This window comes from Pseudophryne corroboree, chromosome 8 (genome assembly GCF_028390025.1).
Source record: "Pseudophryne corroboree isolate aPseCor3 chromosome 8, aPseCor3.hap2, whole genome shotgun sequence".
NCBI lineage: Eukaryota > Metazoa > Chordata > Amphibia > Anura > Myobatrachidae > Pseudophryne > Pseudophryne corroboree.
Genome location: NC_086451.1, coordinates 403659867 through 403684640, shown reverse-complemented (window position 1 = coordinate 403684640; position 24774 = coordinate 403659867). Strand labels below are relative to the sequence as shown.

At 45.2% G+C, this 24774-nt stretch overlaps 1 protein-coding gene across 1 annotated transcript in view; it reads right to left on the bottom strand.

The window, feature by feature from the left end:
- Window positions 1-3028: 3028 nt before the first annotated feature.
- Window positions 3029-24774, bottom strand: part of LOC134949312 (cytochrome P450 2A4-like) — a 77944-nt gene continuing 56198 nt past the window's right edge. The window contains exons 7-9 of the mRNA XM_063937810.1: window positions 13721-13908; window positions 13373-13514; window positions 3029-3479 (exon numbers count right to left, since the gene is read on the bottom strand). Coding sequence (XP_063793880.1) covers window positions 3298-3479; window positions 13373-13514; window positions 13721-13908 — 512 coding nt within the window. The 3' untranslated portion in view covers window positions 3029-3297. The remainder of the gene's footprint in view (window positions 3480-13372; window positions 13515-13720; window positions 13909-24774) is intronic.

The following is a 24774-nucleotide window of genomic DNA, read 5'->3' as shown; positions in this document are numbered from 1 at the left end:
GCAGATGAAATGAAGCATTGTTTTATTGAAAGTGGATATGATATAGAAAAAAACAGTCTTGCCATCCAGGAAGCCTCCGATTTGGATAGAACAAAAATTTTGGTGAAACCGATGATCAAAAACAATAAAAAGGAGGAAAGATTTAAATGGGCATTTACTACAAATTTTTCATCACAACATAATAAGGTACAACATATCGTCAATAAACATTGGCGAGTCTTAAAGAAAGACCCCATAATAGGTGGAGACTTACCAGAAAAACCTGTTTGTATTTTTAGATGGGCTCCGAACCTCAAAACTAAGTTAGTGCGGAGCCTATGTCCCACTTCACCCAAATCTTTGAGAACATTAAACACAGGTTTTTATAGATGTTGGTCGTGCGTGGGTTGTAAAAAAGTGAAAAATACTTTTGGGATGAAAAAGACGCAGATAGATATCAATAATAAGAAGATCACAATATCTGAGTTCATTACATGTCATACCTCCAATGTAGTGTATTGTATTGAATGCACATGTAACAAATTCTATATTGGACGCACAAGCAGACCCTTAAAAGTCAGGCTTGGAGAGCATTTGAGGAATATCGGGAAGGGCATGGAGACACATGCCCTATCAGCACATTTTAAAGAATCTCATGGATGTGATGTATCTCAGATAAAAAAAATTTATGGCATGAAACATATAATTGGAGATATCAGGGGTAATGACCTAGCTTCGAAACTTGCACGAAATGAAATGACTATGATCTTCAATTGTAAAACTCTGGCTCCTAACGGGTTAAACAAGGATTTTGAATTGAAATGGTTTTTAAATTAGTTTTTTAAACCAGTTCCAAATCAGTATTTGCTATAATCCTTGTTCGCCCATTTCATGTTTTATGCATAATATCTCCCCTCTTTTAGAAAATAGTTTTTTAGAAAATTGTTTTTTAAGAAAATTATTTTTTAAAATAAGGAATTGGTTTTAAAATAATGAATTGATTTGATGTTTATTAATACGTCTTTAATTTTATCCCTTTGTTTATGATGGTACTATGATTACTATGCAAGGATATGTGTATAGTAATTGCGAACTCCCGAGATTCTTCACCTATTATGCTATGAGAGTAAAAGACTAGAAGAGAAGTACACCTCTGGTGGGTGAAATGAAGCCACGAGATGACAACATCCGGGTGTAATAGGTGGGACAAAGAATAGGAGGTCCGTGTCCCGGAAATGACGTCGCGGCACTAAGGAATGACAACTTCCGGTGATCGAAGCCGAACTTCCGGTCACGTGATCGCCGCACGGAGCGGGAGTCACGGATTAAGAAGAAATCCAGGAGTGGACTTAAGAAATGGGACATGAATAGGGGTTAAGATAGGTTTTAGATGTTATGTGAATCCATGTCTGGTAATAGGACAATTAATGGGTGGGTCTGAGTGGGGTATAAATAGCAAGTTAGTTTGAACCTCCAACATGCCTTGAAAAAGACACAGGAAGTGTTGAAACGCGTTGGCAGGAGGACCACAAGTGGGGAAACGGTGTGGATATCTCTCCAGAGGTTTTGGGACAGCTGGTACCAGGGACGCCTGCATTTAACAACTTACCTACGCTGTTTTTGTCCTCTGTAGTGGTGGACCATTTCCATTGGTGAGAGACCATTTCTTATCCCCCCAAATGTTTATGTATATTTTAATCGAACAAAACGGTGTTGCACTATTGGAGAATCTCTTCTCTTTTTTGGTATGAAAATCTGCAAGGACATATTGAAAGCACAGAGTCATAACTGGTGATATCCGGCTCCCTAAAAAGCGAGGCTGTCTACCAGTAAAACGGTAGACCATTCCATGGGGTACGAGTAATCACAAATTGTATCTAAATTAATTGCATGTAGATGATAGAAAACACTATGGTTGTTTTTCTTCTCTTTTTTTATTTCTATTTATGAGCGCCAAGTGGACTCAATTGGGGATTCTTTGTGACAGTGTGACAGGTGCAGCAGTCGTCAGCAGCAGTGGGACAGGCGGCGCAGCAGCAGGGATGCAGGGCATGGGAGAGTGCCTCTCCTGCCTCGTTCCTACCTGCACTGCATCCCTTTGCTGAGCGGGTAGCGCCGGGCCTGTGAATACTTTATTTAATTATGCTAAGTCATTGTCTGACAAGACCTGTAGGGGCAAGTTCTTTTGTCATTGTTTGCATACAGGTAAGAAAACCTTGTAGGGGTAATAGACAACAAGTGAATTTGGTTTCACAGCCAAACATTGGTTTAGACACAGAACTGATGACAGCCACATCAGCTTTCAAGTGGTTTATGAAGTAAAATTAATATTGTCATAATCACTACGAGCATGCCTGATTCCATAAAGAATTATCTAGTCTACAGTATGTGCTGTTGGGGTGCATTTTTCATATAACTCAGAAGTCTGGTTTCCAAGATATGAAACATCTCTTCAATCCCACATCATAAATGCAGGATATTTATACTCATATGGTAGCTAAAATAGAAGAAAATAATTTGGACACTCCATATTCTAGGTAACCATTTCACAGGGGAAATTATGAACAATAATGGGCATTAAAAGTGAGAAAAAAAAGTTGAGCTGCTCAGGGATGACCCCAGCCTTAATTAACTAACCAGCCAATCAGCAGGGACTTGGGTGATGTTATCGAAGGTATTAGGCTCTGCTGATAAAAGGTACAGAAGTGTCCCCATACTACTTTCCTTTTTGCTTCATTTGACACACAATGCTTAGCATGGCTAAGATGCTCCACCATGAATAGCAATTGGATGGATTCCCAATCTTATTTTGCTGCAAAAGAATTTGTGTAAAGCAGAAGACTAAAGTAGCATATCTTAAGAAAAATCACAAGGCGTGGATAAGTCGCAGATTCCATTGCATAGCTAATTTGGCCATAATGCTTAAAAGGGGAAAGATGTATGTGGAAACCTCTATATGAGCACCTTCTGTTCTCGGTTCAAACTGAGAAATCAATGACTCACTTAAGTTTAACCTGCTTTTACCTTCATTTCCTACAGTTCCTTCCAGACAGATTTTCTACATGTAACTTTTGTCCTTTTTATTTGTATTTACTTACATGTATGTACTTGTGTAACCATTTTCTCGTTAACATTATTTTCTAAACATACATTGTACCATTTTTGTAAATAAAGCTTTGTTAGTTAATTTATATTTGCTCCCAGAATTTATTGTAAAATGGAATTGACTCTTTTATATATTTTGTTTAATCATGGGGAACAGTTGAAATAATAAGCGCTTTTAAAACTTGATTTATCAGCAAAATGTTGAGTACATCATCAGCGAAGAATGGCAAACATCTTATAAATGTGAGGTTTAGAAGCATTGGTCTTGGGTTCCGGTGTTATTATTATATCCGCCGTGTTCACTGTGGGCTTCAATGTAAACATCTGCAGTATAGTGGTGATAAAGAGGAAGAGCTCCATCCGAGCCAGACCCTCCCCTGCACACACACGTTTCCCTTTCGGGGTAAAAGTACCAGAAAAAAAATAATAGTTAAATACTGTTTACCATGACAAACTGAAGCTACTTAAATAAATATCTACATTTACATTATTTATAGGAAAGATATTTTTTTAAATAAATATTAACCAAGGCATGTGAAGCTCCATCAGTAGCTCATGAAACCTGATACTGCTGTGTCTCTGCCTGCACTGTATACTGTCCTGCTCACATTCTGGTTGCTGGTTACTGCTGCACAAGAGGGAGAGCTAGTGATGTTAGTGTGTTCACTTTTTAAGGGCCAGATGCATCATCGCTTGGAAGTGATAAAATGGAGAGTAAAAAAGTACCAGCCAATCAGCTCCTAGCTGCCATTTTTTTTTTTTTTTTTTGCTGATATTTTAAAGAATAACATCGAAAAAGAAATACAGAGAATACAGGTAAATAGGTACACAGGTATACAGCAACTGTACACACTGCATGGAAACAAAACAATACAATAACAATGCATAAATGACGTATCGTAAATGATTATCCAAGTACAGTGTCAAACAATGAAAATCAGATTTAGTACACTACTAACAAAGTCCCAGAAAAAGAGTGAATAAGCCAAAAATCAAATGGAAAACACTCAGCAGATATTGATACACAAAAAGGTAATAGGGAGGGAAACAGAGAATAGGATGGGGGGGGGGGGGGGGTTAGCTGTCCGGTCCTAACTGCCTAGAGTGTATGATTCACAATTATATAGTAGCTAACGACGTTTCAGCCCTAAAGTGTACTGTCCAGGGAGTTCAAGTTTTGATAAAATTACTTGGGGTGTCATGTATTATCGCTGCGATGCGTTCCAGCCTGTAGGTATGCTGAATAGCATTTATAGTGGCATTAGTGTAGGAGGTGATATCGATTTCTAGTTAGCCGCAACTTGGCACTTAGCTGTATTCAGAATGTGTTTGATTAACTTCTGTTGCTGAGAAGAAACCTGAGGGATAGGTCGAGAAAGTAGAGTATAAGAAGGCAAGTTCGGAATACAGACACCAAGAATATCTAAGATAATTTAGGAATTTTAATCCAGTAACTAATGTTGAATTTGTCGGCAAGACCACCAAATATGCAGCAGAGTTCCACGTTGACCGCATAGCCTCCAACACCTATCCAAGCAGGAAGGGGTAGAATGAGTGGAGTCGCCAACTGACATTTTTCAAACACAGCCTGTGACATGGCAGTTAGGACCTGATTGGCTGGTACTTTTTCTTTCTCCATTTTATCACTCTCCAAGTGATAATGCATTTAGCCGATAGTGTTCTGTTATATGTATGCATCGCAGCATGCAACTTGTGGAATAGCAGGAGCACGTGTACGCATGCACCCGGTGTTCATGCACTGAAAGACCCATGGGAGACCAGTGGGAGCAACTGATCACTGCCTGTTGTGGCATAGTGCTACCACATTGCTTACACATCACTGCAGCAAAAGCAACAAGAAAGTAAGTGGACACATCTGTATGCAGTTTGAACAGATTCAGGAAGATTTATCTTTCAGCAATGTCTCCTACTGTGTGTTTATTCATCCAATAGACACACTCCATTATTAAATAAACAATAACACTCATATTATCGATACACAAAAAAAAGAATACTAAATATTGGATTTGATATATTGGACAATTGATGATCGGAACATCTTGACTTAGCGCAATAGTCTCTGGCTTTGTTTACTGCGCATGAGCTGGTCTCTGGTAATATGGCGCCTGTGCTATGTTCCTGGGAGACTTCTCTACTGCACAAGTGTAATACCCTGGAACTGTAAGCACAAATCAACTGTGGCACCACAGGTGCCAGCATGACTTTAATAATAAGAATTTACTTACCGATAATTCTATTTCTCGTAGTCCGTAGTGGATGCTGGGACTTCCGTAAGGACCATGGGGAATAGCGGCTCCGCAGGAGACTGGGCACAAAAGTAAAAGCTTTCTGACTAGCTGGTGTGCACTGGCTCCTCCCCCTATGACCCTCCTCCAAGCCTCAGTTAGGATACTGTGCCCGGACGAGAGTACATAATAAGGAAGGATTTTGAATCCCGGGTAAGACTCATACCAGCCACACCAATCACACCGTACAACTTGTGATCTAAACCCAGTTAACAGTATGATAAAACGTAGGAGCCTCTGAACAGATGGCTCACAACAATAAACAACCCGATTTTTTTGTAACAATAACTATATACAAGTATTGCAGACAATCCACACTTGGGATGGGCGCCCAGCATCCACTACGGACTACGAGAAATAGAATTATCGGTAAGTAAATTCTTATTTTCTCTGACGTCCTAGTGGTTGCTGGGACTTTCGTAAGGACCATGGGGATTTTACCAAAGCTCCCAAACGGGCGGGAGAGTACGGATGACTCTGCAGCACCGAATGAGAGAACTCCAGGTTCTCCTCAGCCAGGGTATCAAATTTGTAGAATCTAGCAAACGTGTTTGCCCCTGACCAAGTAGCAGCTCTGCAAAGTTGTAAAGCCGAGACCCCTCGGGCAGCCGCCCAAGATGAGCCCACTTTCCTTGTGCAATGGGCTTTAACAGATTTTGGCTGTGGCAGGCCTGCCACAGAATGTGCAAGCTGAATTGTACTACAAATCCAACGAGCAATCGTCTGCTTAGAAGCAGGAGCACCCAGCTTGTTGGGTGCATACACGATAAACAGCGAGTCAGATTTTCTGACTCCAGCCATCCTGGAAACATATATTTTCAGGGCCCTGACTACGTCAAGCAACTTGGAGTCCTCCAAGTCCCTAGTAGCCGCAGGTACCACAATAGGTTGGTTCATGTGAAACGCAGAAACCACCTTAAGGAGAAATTGAGGACGAGTCCTCAATTCTGCCCTGTCTGAATGAAAAATTAGGTAAGGGCTTTTATATGCTAAAGCCGCCAATTCTGAGACATGCCTGGCTGACGCCAGGGCTAACAGCATGACCACCTTCCATGTGAGATACCTTAATTCCACAGTGGTGAGTGGTTCAAACCAATGTGATTTTAGGAACCCTAAAACTACATTGAGATCCCAAGGTGCCACTGGAGGCACAAAAGGAGGCTGTATATGCAGTACCCCCTTGACAAATGTCTGAACTTCAGGCACTGAAGCCAGTTCTTTCTGGAAGAAGATCGACAGGGCCGAAATTTGTACCTTAATGGATCCTAATTTTAGGCCCATAGACAGTCCTGCTTGCAGGAAATGTAGGAAACGACCAAGTTGAAATTCCTCTGTAGGGGCCTTCTTGGCCTCACACCACGCAACATATTTCCGCCAAATGCGGTGATAATGTTTTGCGGTTACATCCTTCCTGGCTTTGATCAGGGTAGGGATGACTTCATCTGGAATGCCTTGTTCCTTCAGGATCCGGCGTTCAACCACCATGCCGTCAAACGCAGCCGCGGTAAGTCTTGGAACAGACAAGGTCCCTGCTGGAGCAGGTCCTTTCTTAGAGGTAGAGGCCACGGGTCTTCCGTGAGCATCTCTTGCAGTTCCGGGTACCGACCCACGGTGTTACCAGAGCGTCCACCGCTATTGCCTGAGGGTCCCTTGACCTGGCGCAATATCTGTCCAGTTTTTTGTTGAGACAGGACGCCATCATGTCCACCTTTGGTTTTTACCAACGGTTTACAATCACTTGGAAGACTTCTGGATGAAGTCCCCACTCCCCCGGGTGGAGGTCGTGTCTGCTGAGGAAGTCTGCTTCCCAGTTGTCCACTCCCGGAATGAACACTGCTGACAGTGCTATCACATGATTTTCCGCCCAGCGGAGAATCCTTGCAGCTTCTGCCATTGCCCTCCTGCTTCTTGTGCCACCCTGTCTGTTTACGTGGGCAACAGCCGTGATGTTGTCCGACTGGATTAATACCGGTTGACCCTGAAGCAGAGGCCTTGCTTGACTTAGGGCATTGTAAATGGCCCTTAGTTCCAGGATATTTATGTGAAGAGACGTTTCCATGCTTGACCACAAGCCCTGGAAATTTCTTCCCTGTGCGACTGCTCCCCAGCCTCTCAGGCTGGCATCCGTGGTCACCAGCATCCAATCCTGAATGCCGAATCTGCGGCCCTCTAGAAGATGAGCACTCTGTAACCACCACAGGAGAGACACCCTTGTCCTTGGGGATAGGGTTATCCTCTGATGCATCTGAAGATGCGATCCAGACCATTTGTCCAGCAGATCCCACTGAAAAGTTCTTGCATGGAATCTTCTGAATGGAATCGCTTCATAAGAAGCCACCATTTTTCCCAGGACTCTCGTGCATTGATGCACTGACACTTGGCCTGGTTTTAGGAGGTTCCTGACTAGCTCGGATAACTCCCTGGCCTTCTCCTCCGGGAGAAACACCTTTTTCTGGACTGTGTCCAGAATCATCCCTAGGAACAGTAGACGTGTTGATGGACTCAGCTGTGATTTTGGGATATTTAGAATCCACCCGTGCTGACGTAGCACTACCTGAGATAGTGCTACTCCGACCTCTAACTGTTGCCTGGACCTTGCCCTTATCAGGAGATCGTCCAAGTAAGGGATAATTAAGACGCCTTTTCTTCGAAGAAGAATCATCATTTCGGCCATTACCTTGGTAAAGACCCGGGTGCCGTGGACAATCCAAACGGCAGCGTCTGAAACTGATAATGACAGTTTTGTACCACAAAACTGAGGTACCCTTGGTGAGAAGGGTAGATTGGGACATGGAGATAAGCATCTTTGATGTCTAGAGATACCATATAGTCCCCTTCTTCCAGGTTCGTTATCACTGCTCTGAGTGACTCCATCTTGAATTTGAACCTTTTTATGTAAGTGTTCAAGGATTTTAGATTTAAAATAGGTCTCACCGAGCCGTCCGGCTTCGGTACCACAAACAGCGTGGAATAATACCCCTTTCCCTGTTGTAGGAGGGGTACCTTGATTATCACCTGCTGGGAATACAGCTTGTGAATAGCTTCCAATACTGCCTCCCTGTCGGAGGGAGACGTTGGTAGAGCAGACTTCAGGAACTGGCGAGGGGGAGACGTCTCGAATTCCAATTTGTACCCCTGTGATACTACCTGCAGGATCCAGGGGTCCACTTGCGAGTGAGCCCACTGCGCGTTGAAATTTTTGAGACGGGCCCCCACCGTGCCTGAGTCCGCTTGTAAAGCCCCAGCGTCATGCTGAAGGCTTGGCAGAAGCGGGGGAGGGCTTCTGCTCCTGGGAAGAGACTGCCTAACCTCTGGCGGGAAAGGATATAGTGCCAATAATTTATTAGAAATTAGCAGTTTTTTATCGGGGGAAACCCACGCTTTATCACACACCTCATTTAATTCATCTGACTCAGGAAAAACTACAGGAAGTTTTTTCACACCCCACATAATACCCTTTTTTGTGGTACTTGTAGTGTCAGAAATGTTCAATGCCTCCTTCATTGCCGTGATCATGTAACGTGTGGCCCTACTGGACATTACGTTTGTCTCCTCACCGTCGACACTGGATTCAGTATCCGTGTCTGGGTCTGTGTCAACCATCTGAGGTAACGGGCGTTTTAGCGCCCCTGACAGTGTCTGAGACGCCTGGACAGGCACTAATTGATTTGCCGGCTGTCTCATGTCGTCAACAGTTTTTTGCAAAGTGCTGACATTGTCACGTAATTCTTTAAATACAACCATCCAGTCAGGTGTCAACTCCCTAGGGGGTGACATCACTAAAACAGGCAATTGCTCTGCTTCCACATCATTTTCCTCCTCATACATGTCGACACAATCGTACCGACACCCAGCACACACACAGGGAATGCTCTGATAGAGGACAGGACCCCACCAGCCCTTTGGGGAGACAGAGGGAGAGTTTGCCAGCACACACCAGAGCGCTATATCTGTATAGGGATAACCTTATATAAGTGTTATTCCCTTTTATAGCTGCTGTTTATATTTGCTGCCAATAGTGCCACCCCCTTCTCTTGTTTTACCCTGTTTCTGTAGTGCAGGACTGCAGGGGAGAGTCAGGGAGCTGTCCTTCCAGCGGAGCTGTGAGGGAAAATGGCGCTTGTGTGCTGAGGAGATAGGCTCCGCCCCTTCACGGCGGCCTTTTCTCCCGCTTTTTTCATGAAAACTGGCAGGGGTTAAATGCATCCATATAGCCCAGGAGCTATATGTGATGCATTTCTTTAGCCACATAAGGTGTAAATAGTGTTTTATTGCGTCTCAGGGCGCTCCCCCCCAGCGCCCTGCACCCTCAGTGACCGGAGTGTGAAGTGTGCTGAGAGCAATGGCGCACAGCTGCGGTGCTGTGCGCTACCTTATTTGAAGACAGGAACGTCTTCTGCCGCCGCTTTCTCCGGACCTCTTCGCTCTTCTGGCTCTGTAAGGGGGCCGGCGGCGCGGCTCCGGGACCCATCCAGGCTGAACCTGTGATCGTCCCTCTGGAGCTAATGTCCAGTAGCCAAGAAGCCCAATCCACTCTGCAGGCAGGTGAGTTCGCTTCTTCTCCCCTTAGTCCCACGATGCAGTGAGCCTGTTGCCAGCAGTACTCACTGAAAATAAAAAAACCTATTTAAACTTTTACTCTAAGCAGCTCAGGAGAGCCACCTAGCATGCACCCTTCTCGTTCGGGCACAAAAATCTAACTGAGGCTTGGAGGAGGGTCATAGGGGGAGGAGCCAGTGCACACCAGCTAGTCAGAAAGCTTTTACTTTTGTGCCCAGTCTCCTGCGGAGCCGCTATTCCCCATGGTCCTTACGGAAGTCCCAGCATCCACTAGGACGTCAGAGAAAAAAGTAAAATGTTTGCTGGAGTTGCATAGCACTGAACCAGCAGCCTACAGCTTGCAGCACAAAAGGGGTTAACAGCCTAACTCACAGCAATACAGATTAGTCTGCAAAATGCAAAGGGCATGACTCACTAATTTGCAGACTCAGAGCGGGAAACTGAGAGCGGGAAACACAGAGCGGGAAATCCCAGATTTAGAATGTGTCCCTGGGAATGCAAGGTTATTAAAAGGTTGTCCTGCAGCAGCCTAGGAGGAGAGGACAGTCAGTGAGGAGAGTGAGCAGACAGTGAGAGGAGAGTGAGCAGACAGTGAGGTGGATTAGCCAGAAAGATGTAGCCCCAGTGAGGGCTCCCCACATGTTTTGGTGGGGAGTGATGCCAGCCACAGCAAGGGACTTGACAGAGGGAGACATCGCAGTGTGAGAGCAGCAGTATGCAGAATCCAGTATCCAGTGAAAGGGTGATGCCAGGAGAAAAGTGTGCTAAAGGTGTGAGTCTCAAGAGGTATCTGGGTGAAGTGGTCGGAAGCCACGCGGCGTGAGTAAGCGCCCCCATGGAAAAGTATCTCAATAGGTATCTGGGTGAAGTGGTCGGAAAGCCACGTGGCGTGATTAGAAGCCCCCCATGGAAAAGAATCCTCGCTAAGTAAGAGAGACACGGCAACCTGATGTGTAGCACTACTGGTCACAGAATGCCCTGGTATGTACTGATGTTCGCTATATATATGCCGCTGCGACTAAGCGATGCGCTGGAGGAGGTGCCCTGATATGGGATCCACTGTAACTGATATGCTTTGTGCTGGAGGAGTGTTCACAAGTTATCCCTGCAATCTCCCTGTTTGATGTTGAAATAAACTTTATACTGTTTTTCTGAGCTGGCCTGGCGCCCAATTCTTTATGCGCTGCACCGACACCTGTAGTCCACACGCACAATGCACTTGTAATTAAACACCTGATTCTTCAGGGGACCCTCTGGTAACTGTGCCTGAACCCATGACAAGCCGGGGCAAAGTAAAGTGTGATGTACTATACACAGTGACTGCAGCTTTTGCATACCTAATACCAGTGGGTATCGCACAAGCACAAATCTCCAGGATAAATGGTCACTGCACCAGATTCCTAGTGATTACTGTGTGCAGTGTTGGCCAATGTAGGTAAGTATAGTTATATGGGTGGAAGGTGTACAGTGTGGCCCTCTTGGACCCAGGGCCTGTGTGCACTGCACACCCTACAACCAACATAGATTTGCCAATTCCCTGTGTCCCTTTCACAGAAACCACTGCATTAAAAATTAAAGACATTCTATTTATCAACTCAATGAAATACATTTCATTTATATGTTTTATACATAATGTTATTTCATTGTTTTCCTGTTACACATATCTGTAAATAACATGAATGCAGCCATCGTTGAACATATAACCTGTCACATAGGAGAACTGGATTGCTACCACCAAATGCCCCAAGCCTCATAAATGGTACTCCATTAAGATTTTGGATCTAAAACCGAACCCAGAACACTTGAGGCTTTGAAAAACCAATGCACAATGTTTATTTAGAGCCAAAACCGATTCCAGAACATGGGTGTTTGCACTTTGCACACATTTCTACTGATTTATTGCAACAAACGCATACTGTATTTATAACGGTGTTATGGTTAGCATAACTGCCTCACAGCACTGAGGTCATGGGATCGATTCCTACCATGGCCCTAACTGTGTGGAGTTTGTATATTCTCCCCGTACTTGCGTGTGTTTCCTCTGGGTTCTCCGGTTTCCTCCCACAATTCAAAAATATACTGGTAGGTTAATTGGCTCCCCACAAAATTAACCCTACTCAATGTGTCTGTGTGTACATGTGATAGGGATTCTAGATTGTTAGCTCCACTGGGGCAAGGGCTGATGTGAATGGGCAAATATTCTCTGTAAAGCGCTGCGGAATATGTGTGCGCTATATAAATAACTGGTAATAAATAATAAATAACAATTAAACTGTCACAGGACTTCAAAACCAGTAAAGTCATAAACAAACTCAGGCGGTTATTCAGGTTTGTTAGTAAATTAGAAAAAGGGCACACTAATGGGCAAAGCCATGATGCACTGCAGGTGGGGAGATTTCGATTTGCGTGGGGTATATTCAGTGGCAGGCTTGCCCTGGGAGCAGGATGCCATATTGCCCCTGGGCCAGTAAAATTTCAGTGTCCTGGGGCCACCTGATTATTCTTCTGTAACACGGGGAGAAGGAAAGATTCCCGTACGAAGCTGCTGCTCTGGGGCAAGCAGAGAGGAGACTGTCAGACCTGTGCAGAGACGTGATAGTCTCAGGAAGCAGCAATGTCCCCCTGGGGATCGTTGACATGTGCACTGCAGGGGGGGCAGATATAACATAACGTGCAGAGAGAGTTAGATTTGAGTGGGGTTGTTCAAACTGAAATCTAAATTGCAGTATATAGATAAAGCAGCCAGTATTTACCCTGCACAGAAACAAAATTACTCACCCAAATCTAACGCTCTCTGTAAATGTTATATCTGCCACACCTGCAGTACATATGGGGGGTCATTCCAACCTGATCGCATGCTGACATTTTTTGCAGCACAGCTACCAGGTCACTACTGCGCATGCTTATGCACCGCAATGCGCAGGCGCATTGCACGGGTACAAAGCGGATCGTTGCTGGGCAATGGATTGTACGAAGAATCCATTCGCACAGCCGATTGCAAGGAGATTGACTGGAAGAAGGCGTTTGTGGGTGTCAACTGACCGTTTTCTGGGAGTGTTTGGGAAAATGCAGGCGTGTCCGAGCGTTTGCAGGGCGGGTGTCTGACGTCAATTCCGGGACCGGACAGGCGAAGTCATCGCAGCGACTGAGTAAGTTCAGACCTACTCAGAAACTGCACAAACTGTTTTTGTACGTCTCGGCTGCATAAGCGTTCGCACACTTGCACAGCTAAAATACACTCCCCTGTGGCCGGCGACTATGCTTTCACACGGCTGCTAAAAACATCTAGCGAGCGATCAACTCGGAATGACCCCCATGGTTTTGCCCAACTGCTAACAAATTTGCTGCTGCGATCAACTCTGAATTATCCCCTAAGTCCCATAGTTTTCACTAGTTAGCTGGTAACTATAACATGTTTGTACCTGTGGAAAATGGCATAAACGCTTCACTCTTCTTAAAGCCACCATTCTCATCAAGAAAGTGTCCAGGATCAAACTTATCTGGGTTCTTGAACTGTTTGGGATCTTTCAGGACAGAGGTCAGGACTGGAATCACACATGTTCCCTGAAATGACATTTAGTATACTTTTATTTTTTTTTACCTACAGTAGAGCATGTATACAGTGAAGGGAAACTGTGGGCATGACATGGGTTAGGAGCTTTTGAGGGTTTGGCAGGCGAAAGCATGTGAAAAGGTCATTTTTTTAAATAATAGATAAATAGCTAATCAATAAATATATTTTATATCGCCTTTATATCTGACAATAATACCTTTGGAATATGATATCCCCTGAAGGTTGTGTCCTTGCTGGCTGCGTGCATCAGTCCTGCAGGAACAATATCTGCAAATCTCTGGATCTCATGTATAACAGCGTCTGTGTACGGCATCTTACTCCTGTCCTCCACTGATGGGCAGCGATCTCTGCCTATTACATTGTCTATTTCCTTGTGGATCTTCTCTGAAATGACATAAAAATGATATTCACAGTAATAAACAAGACTTATTTTGCTCAGTATAATTAAAGGGCACAATGAGAAACAAAATTCTAGTGTGAAAAAAGAAGTGAGTACCACCTTTTGTTTGTCAAACTGTAACTAGTCTCTGAAGGAAATAATGTCCTATTATTGGGAGTAGGACATATCTTGTATTGATAAATGTGGTGACATTACTGCTTTTAGAATTCTGTGTGCTTTGTAACTACAGTTAGAGGTGTATCTACCTATTGGCCAGGATGGCACTTGCCAGGGGCACCAGGCAAGGAGGGGGCGCTGTCCGGCTGTGCCATCCATGACCAGGGGGTAGAACCAAGTGGTACTGATAGACTTGGCGACTGTCTGTTAGTACCGGCGCCAGTGTCCATCAGCAGCACACTGCACCTCACTTGTAATCAGACTCAACATAAACTACAGCTCCCAGCAGCCCTTGTTGCTGAGAGCTCCCTGCACCAAGGTCTGCTAGGAGCTGTAGTTTACATTGAGACTGATTGATCACAAGTGCTGTGCTGTGCTGCTGGACACCGGCAGTAAAATACAGTCACAAGGTACAGTTGGGGCTGGATTATGGGGGAGGGGGTTTGATCGCGGCATTACAGAGCGGGGCGTGGCTTAAAGGAGGTGTCACCATAACCCTGCCCTTGCTCCGACCCCATCCCGCCTCCGGCCCATCCCCTCCTTACGTCACAGTGCTCCCCGGTCCACCTGTTGAGCCGACCTGGCTGCTCTCTCCTGCAGAGAGCAGCCAGAATGTCGGTAAGTATGATGTAAATAAGTGTGTAACTATACACAGTATGTATGTGACTATATTTATATATACTCATACCCTCCAATTGTACCTTTTTTTATGGTCAGTACTGATTTTTGGCTCTCCAAACTAACACTGAAAGTTTAGGAAACCCGTGGCCACGACCCCTTTACCCGTAGCCATGCACCTTTTTTTATTTTTACCGATTTTTATGTGTCAAATGTTGGAGGGTATGTACTGTGTGTGTGACTGTACTGTATATCATATGTATGTGTTTTGTGCGTGACTATGTATGTAAGTGTATATGTGTGTGTCTATCGGCAGGATCAGATATACTAATGGCAAATGTGGTTTGACCGCATTCCCCATATAATATTATGAATATATTTATTAGCACTGGTCCACATTTCCATTTTCTATTTGCATTCCCCATATGCCCTGTATAGACTGTGTTTTCTATAGGGTTATGCCTGTGTGGCGTAACATAAATAAGAGACACTACTGTGTGGTGTAATGTGATACTGTGTGGCATAATTTGAATTGGAAGTACTATTGTGTGGCCATGCCTCTTCCCCACAAGGCCACATTCCTTTTTTGACACTGATCCCTTATTTCAAATGTGTGTGTGTGTGGCCTGCCCCTGACTTTGCCAGGGGCACTCAGACCCCTAGATACACCCCTGACTACAGTATAGTTTCTACTATATGGAGTTATTTATTAGCATATGTGTAGTTATACAGTATGTACAGTGCATATTTCTAGGAGATTTCTTGGGAAAACTACAGTACAAAATTTTGGGGGATATTTACATTGCTATTGAGGTGTGTGATGCAGATACTGTATATTGTGTCCATGTGTCAGAGTCCACATTGGTTCCCCTATGGTTCCCCAGTGTTGTTGTACACCAGAAAGCATGTAGTCATGATGAACAAAGGGGGTGGGTATTCATATATAGACTAATGTGCCAGCCACTTCCATTCCTAATACATAGCACCCCAACCCTGCATTAAATTGGATATACAATAATTGACATACAGTATTATACTGTATTTATTCAGATCAGTGAAAATCAATGTACACTGGCCTTGTCTTGTACAGGGGTGTTGTGAAAATACAGGTGTGCTAGCACTGTCCATGGTTGCGATGTCTAGGCCTGATCTTCACAACCCTGTATAGGAAGAGGAGGCTCCTACCACCATTTTCATGCCCCCTGCAAGTGCTGGGAGGAGCACCGCCAGTCCAGATGCTGATGTTGAGATTGAGGATGTCACTGTAGAAGTACACCAAGATGAGGAGGATATGGGTGTAGCTGGCGCTGCGGAGGAAATTGACTATGAGGATTCTGATGGTGATGTGATTTGCTTGTAACAGTGGAGACAGTTGTTGGCCATGAGATGAAAAAGCCCATTGTCATGTCTGGGCAAAATACCAAAAATGCAACCTCTTCGGTGTGGAATTATTTCTCCACAAATCCGGACAACAGGTGTCAAGCCACCTGCTGCCCTTGTCAATCTGTAATAAGTAGGGATAAGGACGTTAACCACCTAGGAACAACCTCGTTTTACGTCACCTGCAGTGCATTCATCAAAAGTCATTGTCAAGATCAGAAACTTTGGGTAATAGCTTAAGCAGTCCACTGACACCTAAATTATGTGGTTTATTTGAATAGTATTTACTGTATCTGTAATAATGAGGATGTAAACACTGAAGGGGGGAGAATCTGAGGATCAGGACATCTTGTCACTGTAGAGCCAGTTTGTGCGAGGAGAGATTAATTTCTTCTTTATTTGTGAGGTACCAAACAAACCAATCATTTCAGCCACAGTCGTGTCGCAGACCGAGTCGCTGATATGAATGGTTTGTTAAAGTGTGCATGTCCTGTTTATTCAACATAAAGGTGGGTAGGAGGGCCCAAAGACAATTTCATCTTGCATTTCTTTTCTTTTCCACATAATTCCTGGGGTGCTGCCCTATATGGGGTGCTTCCCCTCTGCCCTATCAGCCCAGGGGTGATGACCCACTGCCAAATAAGTCCAAGGGTGCTGTTGCCTTTCTGCTGTGCTGTGTAATTCTCCAGGGGTGCTGCCTATGCTTTATAAATCCAGGGGTGCTGCCGTATAATTCCAGGAGTGCTGCTGTACTTGTTTAAATGAAAGCCTAGAGCAGACATGAAACAAGTTTCAAAATCACAAACAAATTTGTGAAAACTAGCCATAAGGGTGGAAATGGAAATTGCAGAATTGTTTTTAAATAAAGTGGGTAGAGACCACATTTGTGGCCAAAGTCAGCGTGACTCAGAAGAGACAGATTCATAATCCAGTGCAACTGTCAGAGAGGTAAAAGTTATATTTTCTGACAGAACATTAGAGAAAAGTACTTCACAAATTTTTCAATTTAGGGACTCACTCAAATGAATGGCTCCAATTAGTCAACCTTCATTTTTATTTAATATTGATGTTCCACATTTTGGGATTATTTATTTAGAAGATGAGCATTTGTTGTACAGGGGTCTTCTTTTCCTAAGGGCTGTGTAGGGTTACCACAAGAACTCGTGGTGTTAGAAGAAGAGTTTTAGTGATTTTGCATTTCATCAGCTTTCCATTGCACTGCAGCAATAGATGGGTCAGGAACTCCTGTGAGACACAGTTACTGAATAAGGCCCAGTATGGAGTCTCATGGTGGCCCACAGCAAGAAAGATGTCTTGCTTGCCAGGCTGAGGCATGCTGTGGTCACAGAGGTTAACATTGCTTCCTTTCACAATCCTATGTATAGTATTTAATAAGTTTGGACTGTACAGTGGTAAGCTCCACTAGGGCTCAATAACAAAAAAAATAAATGCTCAGTCGTGCTTAGTACTTTAGTGAACCTACCCAAACTCAATTTGCACCATCAGGGGCTGCTGTGGGGGCTTAGAAGGGGCTGCTAAAACATCTAAAGGGCTGCTTTATTTCAAAATAAAATATGAGTAAAATAAACAAGACACAGGTATGCTCACATGTGTGTAACTGGGACACACAGGTATGCTCACATGCGTGTAATTGGGAACTGTGATAAACAAAAATAAGGCATCTGACACAAAATTTGTAAATAAAAATGCAATAAATAAATGGAAAACAAAGAAACCACAAGATTTTCACAAAATAAGTCTCCAGACTCCATGGAGGGGAAAATATCCAATCTTGGGGGTAATTTCAAGTTGATCGCAGCAGGAAATTTTTTAGCAGTTGGGCAAAACCATGTGCACTGCAGGGGGGGAGAGGGGGGAAAAAAAATAACATGTGCAGAGAGAGATAGGTTTGGGTGTGGTGAGTTCAATCTGCAATCTAAATTGCAGTGTAAAAATAAAGTAGCCAGTATTTACCCTGCACAGAAACAAAATAACCCACCCAAATCTAACTCTCTCTGCAAATGTTATATCTGCCCCCCCTGCAGTGCACATGGTTTTGCCCAATTGTTAAAAAAATATCCTGCTGCGATCAACTTGGAATTACCCCCCTTGATCCTGTGTTATACACCAGTTTATTTGCATCCCAGCATTAAATCCAAGATTATCTTAATACCTGAAAATGGAGAAGGAGGTACAATTTTGGAGGCTTTGGCCCCTAGTTTTTCCATTTGTCCAGTAATGTGGTAATTAACAATTATATATTTGTTTGTTTGGCGTCCTTTCTGTTCCACACCAATATAGGAGTGGAAGTGAAAGCCTGTGTGTTGTTCCTGATTGCATGTGCATCTCTAATTTTAAATCACCTTCTTGACACTGTCCTCTTCCTCTGGCCTCTTCTCATAATGTGAAAAGTCATCAAATATGGAGGTGGTATGTTTGTAGCTAGCTATGATTCAGAGAACTTGGTAAGCTTTTTCCAGGGGTGCCACCTGTCGCTGAAATTATGGGTTTATTAAACTGTGTATGTCCTGTTCAAACAACATAAGGTTGGGTGGGATGGCCCAAGACAATTCCATCTTGCGCCTCTTTTTTTCTTTGCATTATGTGCTCTTTGGGGCTAGTTTTTGAAACTGCCATCCTGTCTGACACTGCAGTGCCACTCCTAGATGTGCCATGTGTTTGTGCTGCCCACTTGCGTCACTTAGCTTAGTCATCCAGCTACCTCAGTGAAACCTTTTGACCTAAAAACAATATTGTGAGGGGTGAGGTGTTCCGAATAGACTGGAACTGAATGGAAATATATGTTATTAGGATCAAAATTACACCCAAATTCTGTGATTTTAGCTGTTTTTATGTTTTGTTTTGTTTTAAAAAATCATCCAGATCAAAGCCCAAGAGGGTGGTTTTGGCAAAACCAATCCAGATCCAAAACATGAGCGGGGATCCAGATCCAAAACCGTAACACAAAACCCAAAAAGTGTCCGCCGCACATCTAGTGTGTTTTCAACTGGTATGCTGTCATTTTTGGGGGGTTTGTGTGTTTCCGGGGATGACTCTAGGGCTGGTTCAATGGTGGAGTTAGCATGCAGGAAACTGGATCAATATGTGTTGCTTCTACACATAAGGTGAAACTGGGGTGGATGAGAAGGCACTGGAGCTGAGGTCTAGCTAGGATACTGAACTGGATTGCTAGAATGGGACTGACGAAATAAGCTGGATTGGAACTGACTAGAATGCTCAGGATCAGTGGCATCATCAGAGGTAGGGCTGCAGCGCAGTTCAAAATTCAAATAGATGAGCCACACCAACTTCCACCACAAACACTTCCAAACACCACCAGCCAGCAGTTGGTGTGACTCCCCTATTTCAATTTTGGACTGCTCTGCAGCCCCACCTCTGGAGCCACCACCGCTCAGAAAGGCTGGAACTGACTTAGTTCAGGATACCAGACAAGAATCGGTTATGTTTAAGTTACTGGGCTGGGACCAGCTATGTATAGAATATTGGGTTGGGACAGGCTATGCTCAAGTCACCGGGCCAGGACCAGCTGTGCTCAGGGTACTGAGCTAGAACAGGCTATGCTATGGAGACTTTTGCTTTGGAGCCACAGGACGTGTAATATGTCACACATTTAACAGGCAGCTTGCAAGTGATTTTGGAAATCCAGATGAATTGGTGTGCAAAGTCACATGATTGGATTTCCTGTTTCACATTACTGGTTCAGCGATCCAAACCAATATGGAGGTGCCCAGCGGATGGAGCCAGCAGGGTACACACCAGGCAGAATGACGGTACCTGGCCACAGGAGACATGCAACAGCACGGAGATGCCACAGGAGCAATGGGATCCCTCACCAGAGAGGAGATGCCCACCGCAAGGGTAAGTGCTGTGGACCATCATTTGGCAGGCATAGTTTAAAAAATGAACACAGTACTTCAGAGAACTTGTGGAGTCCATGCCATATTGTGTTCTTGCTGCAGTCAGATATAAAGGAGGACCTACAGTACGTATTACACATTGTGACAGGAGCAGTGGTGTAACTATGGAGGGTGCAGGAGATGCAGCTGCTATGGGTCCAGCCAAATGGGGGCCCAAAGACCCAGCAAATAACCCCACTGCACTATTTTTTAATTATTCTATTAAATTATTAGTTTGCAGGCTTCCTCTCCCTGCCCCTGTGTGCTTGGTGCAGCTGGGAGTGAGATGCATCTACCCACACAGGGACCACTGTGTTGCCCTGTTATCTCCAACCCTGGGAGTCCAACATTTCCACACTTTCCCTCCTCTCCTTCCTCTGCATCCTTACTGGCTGTGAGGGGACTTTTGTCATGCAAACATGACATGGCCCCGGAAAATTGCGCAGGCACAGCACAGTAAGTTGTACAAGGATTTCACTGTGTCTGTATCTCTCTGTCCCACAGTGCTTAAAGTGGTTGTAGAAAGGTGGTGGAACCCACCCCCCTCCCGATGCCCATGCAATAAAAGTATTGTGCGTGCACAAAAAGGGGTGTGGTCTAAAAATAAAGAGGTGTGGTCACACAATAGTAATAATGCCCACAGTAGTAACACCTCCAATACACATAATGCCGGCAGTAGCACTGGGTGTAGTACGGTATGCCGGCGCTCGGGCTCCCGGCGACCAGCATACCGGTGCCGGGAGCCTGTCTGCCGGCATACCGACAGCGTGGCGAGCGCCACACTATTTTATTCTCCCTCCAGGGGGGTCGTGGACCCCCACGAGGGAGAATAGTTGTCGGTATGCCGGGTGTCGGGACTCCGGCGACGGTATACTGTGCGCCGGGATCCCGACATTCGGCATACAGAAGACCACCTGTAGCACCCCATAATACACAATGCCCACAGCAGTAGTGTCCCCTTTACATTGCCCACAGTAGTAGAGCTCCTTATGCAATGTCCACTGTACTGGTAGTGCCCACAGTGGTAGTGCCCCTTATATAGAGCCCATAGTATTGGTGCCCCTTATGCAATGCCCCCAGTAGTAGTGCCCCTTATGTCCCCAGGAGTGATGCCCTTTATGAAGTGCCCTATTAGTAATACCCTTAATGGTAATGCCCCTGTGTAGTATTGCCCCCAGTAGTAATGTCACCTATAGTAATGCCCCCCAGTCATTTAGCCCATGTAGTTTAGCCCCATGTAGTTTATCCCAAGTAGTAATGCCCCCAGTAGTAATGCCTCCAGTAGTAATGTGCCCCTGTAGTTATGCCCCCAGTAGTAATGCACCAGTGTAGTTTAGCCCCAAGTAGTAATGCCCCCAGTAGTTTAGCCCCCAGTAGTAATGCCCCTGTAATTATACCTCTAGTAGTAATGCGCCCCAGTAGTTGCCCCCAGTAGTAATGTGGCCCAGTAGTTATGCCCACAGTAGTAATGCACCCCTGTAGGTTCGCCCCATATAGTTTGCCCCCAGTAGTAATGCCCCTAGTAGCTTGCCCCAAGTAGTAATGCCCCCAGTTGTTTAAACCCTGCAGTTATGCCCCCAGTAGTAATGCCCTAAGTAGTAATGCCCCTGTAGTTATACTCTGAGTAGTAATTGATAATGCCGATTGATTACCTTATAACCTTCACTATATACAGGTAAGAGACTCAGTACGCAATTGACGTATGGGGCACCGTAAGGGTACGCACTTAGCGTAGCATACGCTCGGCCGTGATCGAGGCGCACATGCGACACAGCTTAATGCGTGGTGTCGAGCACGGTATAGGCGGCCGACTACCGTAATGCTACGCTACCAGCGTAGCGGACGCTCGAGACCACGAGGGGAACACGAGCGGCGCAGACGCTCACGGGATGACACTCAGTAAACCTTGAATGTAACACACAGAAAGGATACTCTTATACTGTAAACCTTGTACTGAAATACTGTAGCGATGTAACGCTGCTTAACCTTGTTAATGCTAAAGCTGCTTGAGCGATTGAGACGCTCCTATTACCCTCTGCAATGTAATAAACATACAATACTTTGCTAAGGTTCCAAAACCTTTACTAACAAGCTTTTAGTTATATCAAAAAGGGGAAACACAGTTGACAAGTCATACACTACAAGCTAACATATAATTCTAACAGAATATCTAGACAGAAATATACACAATAGTAAACGATCACAAATACAAATACATAGACTAAGAATGAATGGCTAACATTACCCGGGTAACAAAGTGGCCACAGAGAAACATACCATACGGGGAACACTCGCAAGTGCAATCGGAATCCAGTCCTCCAATTATCAGAGATAAATGTTGAAGAGAGAGAGTACTGGCTGGTCTGGGGACAATGACCCTTATATACACAACATACAGTGTACTACAAAGGGCCCTACAATCTTATTATTCATTGGACACAGGAATGTCTCTCTGCAATGTAACAAAAGGTCATAGGTGGATTTGAACAGTTGGGCTGTGGCTATTACAAACTGCTCAGGTGGGATGGAATCGCCGGATTCCCGCCGCATGGATAATGAACTGCAAATATAAGAAATGTCCAGAAACTACTAATGGGCATAACTATATGCAGGAGCGATTAATCTTTACCTAACCAACACCGGATTATTGCTATTAAAATACTCTTCGGTTAGGTACCAGACACCACTGTTCAACCTTAATCAGACTCTTTGTACCACGCAAAGAGGGATTCCCAAGTCCGTAAACAAGTCACATTAAACAAACTTACAGTTATCATTAAGGGGAACATTACCTATAAAACCTGCTATATGGATTTATTAAGTAACGATTGAGTCGCCCGCTAGACGCACACGAACTCTACCGTAAATGCACATACCATACGCTCGAGCGCACGCCCGTAGAGGCGCCGTCACGCAATTGCGAATATGTGCACGCACGCCAGAGAAAGTGCATGTGCAGTGGGCAAGCGCATGAGGTGAATATATGGCAACGTGTAGCATGATATTTTTCCGACTTTGACATAATGTGCCCTTGTAGTTATGCCCTCAGTAGTAATGTGCCACTGTAGATTTGTCCCATGTAGTTTGCCCTCAGTAGTTTGCCCCAAGTAGTAATGCCCCCAGTAGCTTGCCCCCTTGTAGTTTGCCCCTGTAGTTTAGCCCACCTGTATTTATGCCCCCAATAGCAGTCACATATTTAAAAAACAAAACAAAACCCAGACTTACCAATCCCCACTCCCGCTGTGATCCTCCTGGCATCCGCTCCACTCCGCACCCCAGCACTATGAGAGAGATGTCTTGACATCTCTCTTCGTAGCGCGAACTGAGCCGGGAGCAGGAGCTCAGTAGTGAACTCATGCCACCGGCTGTGCAGGGAGAGCTGGGCACCCACTGGTAACACAATCACAGTGGGTGCCCGGCATCTCCCTGCGGCGCCGGCACACATTGGGTTAGGTGAGCCGGAGGAGGCGGAACTGCATTCCGTCTCCAAGTGGAATTGATGGAACGCAATTCCGCTCCGTTCCGGCTCACTTTAACCCCTCTCTACCACTCTGCATCCCTCTATCCCTTTTCTATTGGACTGTGTCTCCATATCCCCTCCCATCCTGCGTCTCTCTATCCCCTCCCAACTGCACTAAATTTTTCTAATCATTCTCTATTGGTCTGCCTCTCCATATTCTCTCCCTACTGCCCTGTGTCTCTATATCCTCTTTCTACCACCCTGCATTTTTCAATCCCTCCCTATTGCTCTAACTCTTCTCTATTGGTCTGTATCTTCATATCCCTTCCCTACCGCCTTGAATTTCTCTATCACCACCCTGCATCTCTCTATCCCCTCCTACTGGCCTGCATCTCCCTATCCCCCGAACCGCCCAGCATATCCCTGTCCTGTGTCATCCTAGCCCCTCCCTACTGCCCTGCATATCTATAACACTGCCCTGTGTCTCCTAATCCCCTCCCTTACTCCCTGCATCTCTCTAACCCCTCCTTACCACTCTGCATCTATATATCCCCTCACTACCAGCCTGCATCCCCCTATCCCCTTCCTTCCACCTTGCATCTCCCTATTCCTGCCCTGAGTCTACCTATCCCCTCCCTACAAACCTGCATCTCCCTATCCCTGCCCTGTGTCTCCTTATCCCCTCCCTTACTTCCTGCATCTCTCTATCCCTCCCTACCACTCTGCATCTTATATTGCCTCCATAACAGCCCGTGTCCCTCTATCCCCTCCCTACAGCCTTGCATCTCCCTATCCTTGCCCTGTGTCTCCCTATCCCCTCCCTACCTCCCTGAATCTCCCTATCCCTGCTCTGTGTCTCCCTACCTCCCTGCATCTCTCTATCCCTGCCCTGTGTCTCCGTATCCCCTCCATACTGACCTGTGTCTCCCTATTATCTCCCTGTGTCTCCCTATCTCAACTGAACTGCCCTGCATCCCCGTACATCCTCCCTACCAGCCTGCGTCTCCCTATCCCCTCCCTACTGCCCTGCACCTTCCTTTGCCCTCCCTACTGCCCTGCATCTCCCTATCCCATCCCTACTAACCTGTGTCTCCCTATCCCATCCCTACCGCCCTGTATCTCCCTATCCCCTCCCTACTGCCCTGTGCCTCCATATCCCCTCCCTACCGCCCTGTGACTCCCTATCCCCTCCATACCGCCCTGTGTCTCCCTATCCCCTCCCTACCGCCCTGTGTCTCCCTGTCCCCTCTCTACCTCCCTGCATCTCTCTATCCCCTCCAGCAGGTAATGATTGGTACTGCACAGCAGTGGGGTGCTGA